Source organism: Phymastichus coffea, unplaced genomic scaffold (genome assembly GCF_024137745.1).
Source record: "Phymastichus coffea isolate CEN01 unplaced genomic scaffold, Cenicafe_Pcof_1.1 PCOF00140, whole genome shotgun sequence".
Lineage (NCBI taxonomy): Eukaryota > Metazoa > Arthropoda > Insecta > Hymenoptera > Eulophidae > Phymastichus > Phymastichus coffea.
Window position 1 is genome coordinate 66,724 of NW_026706951.1, and position 12,582 is coordinate 79,305.

General features: G+C 44.5%; 2 protein-coding genes across 4 annotated transcripts in view; one reads left to right on the forward strand and one right to left on the reverse strand.

Moving 5' to 3' along the window:
* Positions 1-177: 177 nt before the first annotated feature.
* On the reverse strand, positions 178-4,299 carry LOC131671994 (spindle assembly abnormal protein 6 homolog). The gene is made up of 3 exons (XM_058948880.1): positions 4,275-4,299; positions 3,467-3,996; positions 178-2,962 (listed from the first exon to the last, which is right to left on the reverse strand). The coding sequence occupies exons 2-3, from the start codon at positions 3,656-3,658 to the stop codon at positions 1,151-1,153; spliced, it is 2,004 nt and encodes a 667-aa protein (XP_058804863.1). The 5' UTR covers positions 3,659-3,996; positions 4,275-4,299; the 3' UTR covers positions 178-1,150.
* Positions 4,300-4,374: 75 nt separating this feature from the next.
* LOC131671996 (inositol-pentakisphosphate 2-kinase) overlaps positions 4,375-12,582 on the forward strand; it is a 36,335-nt gene continuing 28,127 nt past the window's right edge. For all 3 annotated transcript variants that reach the window (XM_058948882.1, XM_058948883.1, XM_058948884.1), the window contains exon 1: positions 4,375-4,715. The gene's annotated coding sequence lies outside the window, so the exon portion shown is untranslated. The remainder of the gene's footprint in view (positions 4,716-12,582) is intronic.

Consider the following 12,582-nt stretch of genomic DNA (forward strand, 5'->3'; position numbering starts at 1 on the left):
TGAAAATATAAATGATCCTCACTCCGAATTACTTTTCTTATTATACTGAATGTTCACAATTAATACTGTAGCTCTTTATGAGGCTAGAGAGCGCTAATTGAGTCGAATTTTTGACTTAGGCTGTTTTAATACATCTTTCTTTTTTTTTTTTAATTTGTATTCAATTAAATTTTTTTTATAATAGAAAGTCATCATTTTGTTTGATATATTCTTGGTCATTTAGAAAGATCCAGGTACATAATCCACATATTCAACGGTAAGATAAAAATCTTTTACATCTACAATTATGCCAAGTGTGATGTCTAAATGCCTTCATTTTCAATGAATACATGGATATTGTTTTATTTAATCTCATATAAAACTTCATTTAATTTACAATTCAAAGTACATATATGTATAAAAATAATTATAAAAAAACTACACAAGTTTATACAATATCATTACTTTTGTGTACTAAGTTTCTCAACAAGATAAGTGGCAAATCGTCAGATAAATGTATATTTTTTATACTAATTTAAGATTCTTTCTAGGTAATTGTTGAATATTATTTGTACTTTGTAATTTGTTCAACAAGAAAATTTCTATGTGCATGCAGTCACAAACAAATCCTTGTTTATATTTGTAGCTTTTCCTCGATAATTTTAATTAGTTTTAAAACAGATTCACTTTAATTGAAATAAATAGTTTCAATTACAAGGCATTAAAATTATTTGTTCCTAACTTTCAATAAATACTCTAATAAAAATAAGTGCGCCTAATAATACAAAATAAACTTTTTATATTATCTTACGAAACTTTAAGAGACGATTTAGTTTTTGCAAAATTATTCAGTCAAATTTCATTATAAAAATTAAATCACAAAAAAATAGTCTTGAATGTAACATTAATTTCAACACAATGAAGATACTGCGATTTTTCTATGAATACAGAAATTCGTCAAACTATAAAGAGAACAAGAATTAATTGTAAATTGGCAATTTCTGTCTGTTAATAATAATTCTAAACTCAAAGAATATAAATGTATAATTAATTTGATAGGTCAATCCCAAATAGTACTTTAAAATTAATATTACAGTCAGAACAGTTCTTCAATCAATATCATAAAAATAGAAATTCTTTAAATTTTAAGATAAACCTTGTTTCTCATTTTTCATTGATTGTGCAAAGTCTTAGGAAAATAAGCAGATGGCAGAAGTGGTTTGTCATATGCCCTTCTCAGACCACCTTGCAAAGTAGTATTTGTGCCCTTAAGTTTATTACCATTGATCATAGGAGCTGGCATATTGTTGTTCTCAATAATTGCTGGCACTGAATTAGCATTATTTATTATCTTACTCTGCGAATTGGCACGTTCCAGGGGTGTACTTGTGCTAGAGATCTGTCCAGTTTTGAAATTGACTCCAGTCGAATTGTCAGAGTTGCCAACACCTGTTGATCTTGCAGTACTCCTAGCAGTGAGATTGATGTTGGGATTCTGAGCAATTGAATTCTTCAGTGGTAGACCAGTCAATAAAATGGATTGATTGGATGTACTTGTTGCTGGAGTTCGCGTTTCAAACCTGTTTGATATAAACTTACTGGTTCTTGGTAATGTTAGCTGTATTGGCTGTGACACAGCCATCGGAGCAGTTGTTGTGGCACTTGTAAGCGGTGATTGCTCTACTAACCGTCTGTTAAGCCAACTTATAACATTATCATTGTTCTTGATTGTTTTTTCCTTCTCTTCTAACTGGTTCTTTAAGACTTTGATTTCTTCTTTGAGATTATCAAGCTGAGCTTTAGCCTCACAATTCTCTTTGGTGTACGATTCCATTTTGTTTTCCAATTGGCCAAATTCTTTCTGTTTGTTGTCTAGAAGTCTTTCTTGTTCAATAGCTATGCTTGTTCTTAGTTTTAATTTGGATTTAGTTGAAGTTAATTCATTCTGTAATTTACCTAGAATTTCATTTGCCTTCACAAGCTCATCACTGAGATTCTTAAGAGATGCCTGTTTCCTTTGTAACTGTGAATCCCTTTCTGCTAGTAGTTCTTCCAGTCTTTGTTTACTGTCCTTTGAATTCTTAATCATTTCGGTATGTTTACTTATTAATATTGTCTTATCTTTTAATTCCTGTTCCAGTACTGCTACTTTTGTGGAAAGAATATTCACTGACTTTTCCTTCTCCTGAAAATCAGCTTCAAGTTTAGAATTGTGCTTCTTTATTGCAGCATAGTCCCTTTGCATTATATTCAGTTCTTTTTCAACTTCTTGAAGTCTCTTCAATTGTTCTTTGTTCGTGGCTTCAATGAGTGACTGTTTCTCTTTATAACTAATATTCTGTGCCTTAAGCTCAGCTATTTCAGTATGCAATTGCTTTATTGTCTCGCTATGTCTGTATTCCAACTCCATTTTTTGCTTTTCAGTTTGGTTCTGCCACTCCAGTCTTGCTTGAGCCAGTCTATCTTTCTCTAAGGCAACTTGTTGAGATAAATTCATTTGTAATTGGGTCCTTTCGGTAATATAATTTTGTTCATACTGCTCTGATTCTTTGCACTTTGCTTCTAATTTATTTGCCAATTCAGCCAATCTTGCTTCAAGATTGGTCATGTCCCTTTCTTTTTGTACAATAGTTTCCTTCAAGCTCTTTATCTTCATAGCCATATGAGTTTTCAAATCTGAGTCATTCGATGGTGCTATATTTAAGCTCAAATGACATAGGTGCTTAAAATTATTAGTCTCCACAAGCTTGAAACTCCAGTCTCCTGCTTCTTCTGCCAGAAGCAGCAAAAACTTTGGTGACTTGGACAGACTTGTGGCTGGAACCTGACACTGTTCTAGTAAACATATTAGCTGTGTGGCAAAATTATCAAAATCCACTAAAAGACCTTGCTGTGCCTTCAGTACTTTAAAGTCATCATCTGTGATGAACAGCGAGTATAAAAAGCAGGGATCATCATCATCTGCCAAAAGAACACATAGTGCCTGGAAAATAATAAATTATGTCAGTCTCTTACACTTTCAAATTACATATTTATGAAATTAAAAGAGTAAAAATAGTCCAAGCTACGTGAAAAAATTTCTTATACTCAAATTACTCTAAAAGAAATTATGCAGGTGTTCGGTTTTTATTTATATATATTATAAAGTTGCATTATAACTCAAGCCTCATGTAAATATCTATTGCAAGGTGGTGCTTCGATAAAGAGAAAAAAATCGTTTTTTTATAATCTCTCGTCTATTAATCACTATTAATTACATTAGAACAGAATTTTACAAATTAATTATTTAACAACAGGATCATATTTTTCAGCAAGCAAGGGCAAGAAAAGTAAAGTGCATCATCAAGCAGACAATGAGCTCGAATTAGAAAAAAACAACTAGTCCTCCGAGCAAACGATACCTATTTACTTACAATCACGTCTGAAGCCAGAGAAAAACATTAGGTTACAGTAATACCCAAGAATGATAAAAAACGATGCAGCAAACCTTGCGACAAACAGGACTAAGTCCAGCGTGAATCTCGACGTTAACACGAAGATCTTTCTGTCGCTCCTCCTTATGTTGTGGTTTGACGTAGACTCGCTGCACTTTTGAGTAGATGACCTCGACGTTGTTGAGCTGTAGAGCAGAATCGCTGCCGGCTACTGCGCCAACAGCAATCGCGTTCAAGAAATTCATGATCCACCGCCTACTTGCATTTTTATCACGAGTACATTATTATATCAAGCAGCTGACAATGAAGAGGGATGTGGAAATGACGCCGTTGCGATTCGCTCTCGCTGCGGGGGCTTTCGCGGCACACACTTTCTACCGCTACCGGGCGTACTATATACTATGCTCGCGTGCTCACCCGTAGTACTACATATAACTACAATGCACAACGCCGCTCTTTTTCGCGACTAATCCTTTTTAATCATGCGCATCGATGTGCATGTGTGTGTGCGCTGACACCGGCCACTTGAATGGTTATATGCTTGTGAGATATGCTTGATTGCCGTTTCGCGTACTGCTTTGGGCTATGATTAAGTGTAATTATTAGATTGCATAGAACAAATGATTTTATTTTTAAAAATATGCAGAGGTATTTTGTCAATATAAATGTTTGTTTGGAATAGTTTACTATTGTTTTATCTTTCCTATGTAAAGCTTTCAATTAATTGCGTATGAAGATATAGATATCAGGAAAAATTATCAGAATCCTAAATGGAGACATCGAAATTGTTCACGAAAAAATCGTTGGACAGAAAATAGCCACTGAACAGAAAGGCGTGAGTGACGAAAGCATCTGTATTACCGGTCGAGATTAGAAATTAAAAGGCGGCGCTGTAGTGTATTTGTGTGCCCACCAGCCCGCAGCACACCAATCCTGTGTCGTGTGCATTGCGAGGCGACTCGATGCGAGACGAGCAAATCGCCGACAGTCGACACGTCTCCCGCCGTAGCGACTATACTACTATCAACGTACCAAAATTACCTCGGTAGCGCCCGCGTGGGTCGCACACCTTCCGCGCCTTTTCTTCCGACTTATTTATTACATCGGCGTTCGGGGTTGTGTTTGGTGTATTGTGTTTGTGTGTTTGTAGTGAAATCATGTGCAGGTAAAAAGCCTGTCAGTGCTCGAAGTGCAAGTTTCCAACTTAATTATTGATTATCAAGCACATACACGTCGCGAGAATTTTTCTTCCTCCATCGGACAAGACGCCGAAAGTCGTTGCATTGTGCATCCGCAGCAAAGGTTAGTCAAGCGACAAGTAATGTTATTGAATGATAACGCGAGGATGAAGATTAGCTTGTTCAAAGAAGGTTATAAAAATGGGTGGTTGAAAAATCTTGTGCGTGCTGGCTGCGCCGGTTGGTCTATCGGCGAATTTTTTAAAAGTGTATCCGTCCGATAGGCGCTTGCGAGGCGGTCCGCTGCGCGGGAGAGAAGGCAGCATGAATACAGCATGTATGCCGAAGCCTTATAATACTTTCAAGGCCTTCTTCGCGACGGTGGTATCAAAGCGTCGTCAAGATTTTTCTCCTGATTGTTTACACTACGTTTATCGAGCGTTGGTTAAATTAAATGCTGTCACGAAGATTTCACGATGGATCAAATTGAATTTTCAGCGGTTTTCGAGCAGTATGCTATTTTATCATGTGGGTTTTTGTGTCGAGTGATGATTGTGCAGCCGGAGTCGTGTTGATAATCAGCTATCGAAGCGATAATAATTGAAGATTATATTTCAAGAATATTGGGCGTATGAGATGATGAGTTAGGGCAGGGCCGCCAAATATTCTCTATGGCCATTAACATTTTACAAGTTCCATTTTTACTGATCGGTGTTTTAACCTCGTGTTGGTTGTGTCGCTCTCTTCATGGCCGACCGTCAGTATTATGCCTGTCGTCTGACGACATCTACATTATTCGTTATTTTTTGACAATGTTATTGTAATGTTTTCAAGCTTGAATTCAGTGTAACCTACATTGATATTTATTGAACATAAGAAAAAAAAAATTAATTCTATAGCATATTCATTCGTAATCGCATCGATGTCAGTAATGATATTAGGCAATAACGTGCAAGTCAAGATTTTGTTCCAACTCGTAATTAAAATTTTTGTGCCACAAGTCTAGTAACGTTTTGATTCGTTAGGTGGCTACGACATCTCTTCACGACTCTTAAGCGGCTGTAAATATCGTCTATCAGTATATAAGCTCACTCGCATCTAAAAACCAGCGTGCAGTGCGATGCTTCTCGGAAACGCGGTAGCTGGCGTGTTGTCGGGTGCTGTCCCTATGCGCTTTGGAACCAAATTAGTCCTCTGGTTGCAAAAAGAACCTAAATCCTAAAATGTAAACGAAGATATAAGGAACTTTATTATAAGATCGTATTGAGAACTTTTGAAACTTTGGTAGCCCCCCCCCCCCCCCCCACCTTTCTTGCACGCAGATTCGTAAAACGAGAAAGTGACGAAGAAATTTGCGTCCGACGATCGTTTGATGGGAAAGGCGAGGGGGGCGGTGGCCGGCGGGAGGGGGGGGGGGTCACAAGTCGAGTAAGGAAAATACGACGGATGGTGCACAGAAAAGACGTTTTTAAATGCAGGTGTGCGTTGGTTGGCGACCTTTGTGATGATTTGGCATAGCTAGTGGAGGGAGCGTCCGGTTCGACGGGCCCGCTACCGCGAGAGTCGCGTTTCGGCAGCGAGCTCCGTCCACATACGGAGGTCCGTGCCGAGTAGCGTCTACGACTGCAAGTTGCTTTTTTACCTAGGCTGCTGTTTTCTGCGCTTTTGTGAAGAAGGCGCACGGCGATTTAACCTTGTAATATAGAATAGATCGAATGTACATATCTGAGATGTCGAGGCGGTCGCGCGATCTCGCCAACGTTCACACGGCTCCGTACATACATCGCGAATGCTGCGGAGCCCCCGCCGTTCGAATATAGGAGCTCTTTTCAATGACTTCGTTAGATCCAAAGGCAACTCGACGAAAAACATTCGTTTCGATTGGAAGCCCTTGTGTTTCTCTCCCTCTCCGATTATCGTCGCGCGTGCAACGATTGAATCGCTCGAGTGTCGTCGGGTTCGTCGTTCAACGATGTTGCGTCAGCGACTGCCTCCTTCACGACAGATTTACGCGTGCGTGTATGTACGCACGCGCCTCTCGTTTCTCTCTCTCTCTCTCTCTCTGTCTCTCTCTGCCCTCGCTGGCGCTGGCGCTGATTACAGTCTCCGCCACTGCTCCTCTCCGCGGAGAAAGAGAGAAGCCTTGGAGAGACGAATGCTGCTGCGGGCTACCGTAATTTGTAAACTCTGTCGGTGTGAGCGCACACGTAAGTGGCTTTTTACGTGGCTGCCTCTTTTTAGAAAGTTCCAGAGACGGCCAGTCGTAGATTGATCGTAGGGCCGTTGGCCATGCGCACGGGCAGCTTTGTTTTGGCGAATATGGACGCGAGAATTGCAGCGACGAGCATGTTGCAACCGAGCAACGGCTCGGCTGAAGCTCGGCGGACTGCTGTTGACACTCTGTGCCATCGTTTGATCTTGTTTACGAGCGAACTTGATTTTTTTACTTTATTTGCTCTGCTCCGCCGTGCTCCTTTGTATTATCTTTGCTCGACCTCTTTGTACTTGGCCTCTCTTTGACAAGTGTTCATTCATGAACCTTCGTCTTGTTATCAGCGGTCCGTTAATAATTTTAGTAATACAAATCCATTGAAAAGCGCGCGGCCGAGCGTAACTGTGCTTTCTTTATTCCGTCCTCCTTATCTTCGCTTCGTGTACTCATTGGAAAATCAATTGCCTTCGGCACGATGTTCGGTAGGTTTTCGTTAATTTTTCGTTGCTCGATGTGCGAACAAACAATCGACTGTAATGCGTGCGCGAATAAGCGCTGTTACCGCGGCTCATCCAAAATATTTACCGGTAGCGTATATTTCTGTTCAACAAGTCGCATTCAAACACCAAACATCGTTATCTACTTGTTTGACCGCGTGTGCGAAATTAAAAATAAATATTTGCGTCCGCGAAAAGAAGGACCGGATGTTAATTTGAGCATTGCAACGTTGCGCGGTAAAACAAAAAAGAAACTGGTTGCTGTGATTATACTTTTATCAAGGCTCGCATAGCTTATAAATAAAGATTAAAAATAAATTAGACAGCGAAAAAAAGGCACAAAAACACGGTATTGCCGAGCAACGCGCTGCCTGGCAAAACGAAGCGCGTTGAACAAAACAACTGTTGATGCAATGAATTATGTAGAGCAATCATATTTTTTCTTGGCTCTCTTTGTTCCTCTTTGCGCCTCTTTCCAAATGATGAACGAACAAAGGAGTATTTTTCCAGTCTACGAACGTTTGGCCATCCGCATTTGGAAAAATAATGAGTCGCCGGCATTACGCCAAGGCTTGAAAAAGATATTTGCTAGTCCCTGAAAACCAAGAAAGAAAAATCCCGTCCGGACCAGATTTTTGCCTTCCTAGATAAGTTTTGGTCGGGAGACCCCGACGAGCCAACAACGACAAGACAAAAATAAGAGACACAAGCCAACCAAGGACGGCTACCCCACCCCTACTCTCCTCCGGCCCGCAGCAGTCTGTAAAGGGGCAAACAAAGGGCCCTTGGGACCCGCATGCGCCACGCCTCCACTATACGTCGATCTACAAGTCCTTGTCTCATACTCTCCGGGAAACGTTGATCTAAGCGCACTCTTTCTTTCGTATGCACGGCTACGTTTGATGTGTCTAATCTAGCTTATCTGGCTTGCCGAGTAACCAACAAATCTATACCTGTCGCATATCGAGCGAAGAAAAAGAAGCGAGAGCTCGAAGGCGACGGCTATTGATTTTGCAACGAAGCGGATTTAAAGGCCAACGGACATTGTGACGGGTCATGGTTTATCGACCTTTATCCACGCAGCGAGCGCGCAGCTACACTTCCCGGCGAACCAGCGAATGACAGAAAACTCTGACCTCGACGATTCGGAGCTTGGACTCGTAAATCGTACACGGCTTTCCCCGAGTAGTTCATATAGTCCTGGTGCTTACAACTGCCTTCATTTTGTGGCTAAACTTATCAGTCGCGCCGAGAGTGCGCCAAGGTTTTATTTTCAGCCGAGTAGGCATAAGATGCCACGCCAGAACGAGCGTCAGAGCGATATATGTAGTAGGAGTAATCCAAGTGACAACGTAGTTCTATCGGTCTGCTGAGAAGTTGAAGAGGCAATAAGCAAAAACAGCTGGTCTCGATGTCTTTTGCCGGAGGTGATTAGCGATGGTGCGCCTCGGTCGCCATGTTGCGATGCTGTTGCTTGCCGCAAGCGGCGCGAAGGGCACGTACGACGGGCATCAGTTTCGGCAACGAAGGCCTGTGTACACGTAAGCGTAAAAGTGCAATTTCTCCGAGCGCTGAGAGAGAGAAAGAAAGAGAGAGAGAGAGAGAGAGAGAGAGAGAGAGAGAGAGAGTGAGAGAGAGAGAGAGAGAGAGAGAGAGAGAGAGAGAGAGAGAGAGAGAGAGAGAGAGAGAGCGAGCGCCCGCGCGAGAAGGGCGAGAGAAGGGGGCAGATGGCGCAAGGAGGGGGTGAGAAAAGGTAGAGAAGGGGGAGGGAAGGGAGCTCGAGCGAAACAAAACTCCGCGGCCGGCCGCGGCGGTAGCTGCGACTGGCTGCGACTGGCTGCGGCGCTGCCGAATCGTCGAGCGCGGCGTTGCCGTTTCTCCGTTCCGTTTGTTTTCTCACGCTGGCATACGGGCATATTCCCCGTTTAAAGAGCTACACGCTCCTGGCGTTCGTTTCTTTTTTCGGGCTTGCTCGACCATTGCTTTCTTGACTCGCCGCAACGCAACCGGCAGAGCCAAGCAAACAACAGCAAATATCTGAGGACATATTCATCGGCGGCTTAGCTGAAATAAGAAAACGGACGAGTACGACGCAGTCGCGAGCTGACACGACACCTGCAAGCTTGGCTCTGCTGATCTGAAAGGCCAGATTTCTGACGTTTCCGATTGCCCTCCCGACAGATGTAACATTAGCCTGGTCTTTATTCGCAGCCTACGCGACATCGAGGTTGCGTGACTGGACGCCTTGCGAGCATATTTCCAACAATAATAACAATCGTGAACCTCGGTCACGAGCTGCGGACATGTTAATTAGCAGCTTTCTCTCGTAAAGATCGTTCCTTTGTGCTCGCTCGACATACGTCCTTTGTTTTTCCAGCCGCGTCGCTCCTCGGCGTACACTCGGACCGACGCTCCCACGCGTCTATAGTTGTGCGCGAAAGAACTATCAATGGAGTCGATTTCCAGCAGATTAGGACAAAGCAATGGAATCCAAGTTGAGGCTGTGCGGCGGCGGCGGTGGCGGCTCCGTTGCTCGCCGAGCTTATGAGAAATGCGGGCGAAGCAGAGAAGATTATGTAAGCGGTAATTGTTGGCGCTGACTAGCTGCTCTTTTTTCGAGATCTCCAAGTGTTGATATGCAGCCATTGTACGCCAGGCAATTATTGGAGAGAAGCTATCGGGGCGCTGCAAAAGTCGTTGGTAAATCAATCGCTTCGGTCGACTTTCAACGAGAAACACAGCGATAGCCGCACATTCGTCTCTCTCCTGTCTCTCTCGTCGCAATTATTAAATCGCAGTTAGGTCCTCTTCGCAGGAGATGACTTTGACTTTCCCACTTTCTATAAGTTACCCGTCCGTTAAGCAGAGCAAGACGGATGCCCCTTTGGACGCCCTTGCGCGATTGCCGAACGGTGCGTTTTGAAGTAGCGCGCATTTGGTGCGCGCCGGCAACACGGGCTGGGAAGCACGAGAGAGGGAGAGAAAAGTTGGGCCCGCGACGATCAGCGGTTTCCGCTTGGCAACAGCTCGGTGATCCATTAGCTTGAGCGCGAGAACACGGCTGAAGAACATTTTCGATCCGAGCCTTGAAGGAAAGGGACGGTCGGCATCTTCCTTCGGAATGAACTCGCAAGCACGCGTTGAGTCACAGTCGCTTCGCAGCGGTGTTCGCTGAGTACCTGCGCGCGAAAATCATAATTGCAATATCGCGTGTATCCTGAATGGACGGGAAAGCGTCTCGCGGAGGCACTGATGATTTCTCGGAAGGATGAAAAAACGCAACGGCGCGAATGAAAGAGCACTCGGAATTGCAAGTTGAGAAGGCGCTGTCGGAGCCACGCGTGCCATTTTTCGTTGCTCGGGCAAACGTCCATATCCGCGACTACTTTGCCAGGCAATGATTGCATTGTTATAAATAAAGAAACGCGTCCGTGCCGTGAAAAATAAGCTGACGCGGTGACGTGTGCGAATTCCAAAAAGAAGTAAAGAAAATAGATACCGCAAGAAAAGATTTTTTGCCGCTGGCTGGGAGAAAAAGGAGAAGGATTCTCTCGGGTGTCTCGGCTTTTCACGAGGCTAGCGCTCGGCATCGGGGTCGTGCGTCGTTGTCGCGTTACGCAATAAGATTAAACAGTCGGGATTTTCTCATAGAATTTTGATCAACCGAAAAAGCAGAATTTTGCAAGTGCGATCGGTCATGTTGACATACGTTGTCAACTATTCCTGACGGGCTCTGCCTATTGAAATCTTGGAAGCCTCCGCGAACGTAGTCAGACAGGTGTTTCGTCCTAAAGCAGTTGCCAAAACACAGAGTCGTGCATCGACAGCCATCTGGTGCCGTTGGTGAGCCGACGGCGCTCGGAACAAGCATATGGACAGTCTTGCGTGCAATCGGAAGGACACGACGTCAATTTCCCCTGTTTTCTCACGAGCTCGTCAACACGTTTAACCTAGAGTTGGCCTTTTCATTGTTTGGACGCTAATGCCAACGATACTTTGGACATGACCAAAACCGGTCAACAACAGTTTCATAAATGGTTGCGACTTTTCCGAAGCAGGTGCAATCTTGACAAGCACAAAGCAGCGTATTATCGAATACTCGTCTGATCGACTTTCGCTCAAGTCGCTTTCCTGACACTTATCGACCTGATTACTCGCGGGCGCGCGAGCTGCTTAAGGTCGCTCGCGTGATCCACGGGAATCGATCGAGGTCGGCTCGCGCTAGCGTTGTCGACAATTTTAACGCAGCAGCGAAAAGGAAGAGAGAGAGAGAGAGAGAGAGAGAGAGAGAGAGAGAGAGAGAGAGAGAGAGAGAGAGAGAGAGAGAGAGAGAGAGCAGAGGTCGGAACGAGATTCGGCCGCAACGGCGCACAGAGCGTCACTCCGATTCCGTTGTAATGGAAGTGGACTGTCGACCTATCGGCGGAGCCAGCACTCAGTCAGAAAAACGCAGCGGGCCGAACAAAGGAAGAACGGCCCGGCTGCTGCTTGCCGAGAGTGGGTTGGGTTGGGAGACACTGCACGTTCTCTCTCCGGAGGAAGCGCTCCGCGTAGTGAGCTGCCGCTACTCTGGTGCCCGGCTTTCGAAACTTTACAGAGTTGGTGCGTTCGATCAAGCCGAAAGTCAATAAAAGCGCGACAAAGAATCCGGCCGCAGTCGGGCAAGTGGGGCGCTCTGGGAAAACGAGAGAAGAACACAAAGAGGCAGGAGCTGCTGCTGCCTCGTCTCCGTTCGAGGCAGCGGACGGATTGTCGAAGGAGCCGAGAAAAAACGGGTCCTACCGGCTCTGTCTTTCCTTTCGTGCGTTCCCTCTCTCCGCCTCGCTCGGACGAGAGTCCGGTTCGCCATCGGCTCGCGCGCGGTTTTCGGCCAGATCGACTTTTGCGTAAGCGATAGTGCGCACGCAACGCCGACGCTGCATCAAGAGCGCTTTGCCAAACGCCTTTCGCGCTCCAGCTTCTTGCCGCTCTGCGGAATGCGAGCACCGCAATCACGCCTCTCGCGACTCTCGCGCCTCTCGCGCGCGGCTCCTTCCGAGCAAACGGACAAGCGAGTGCTCTCCGGAGTCGTGGAAACGCTGGACAGGAGCTGCCGATCAAACGAATTCAAAAGACAAACTCTCGCTTGCGCTAGTTCAGAGGCGCGAGAAACAAACACAAGCGAACACGATCAAACACGAGACCGCACTGCCTGGCAGTAGCCGGTTCGCTGCTTATTATCCCGACTGAAATGCCAATTTGGTGGCGTGCGCTCAGGACCTATCGGATGCTTTCTCCAGCCT

Coding starts and splice junctions, on each gene's coding strand:
- LOC131671994 (XM_058948880.1), bottom strand. CDS start 3,658: ATGAATTTCTTGAACGCGATTGCTGTTGGCGCAGTAGCCGGCAGCGAT. Junction 2,963..3,466: donor TTAGTCCTGTTTGTCGCAAG/GTTTGCTGCATC, acceptor ATTATTTTCCAG/GCACTATGTGTTCTTTTGGC.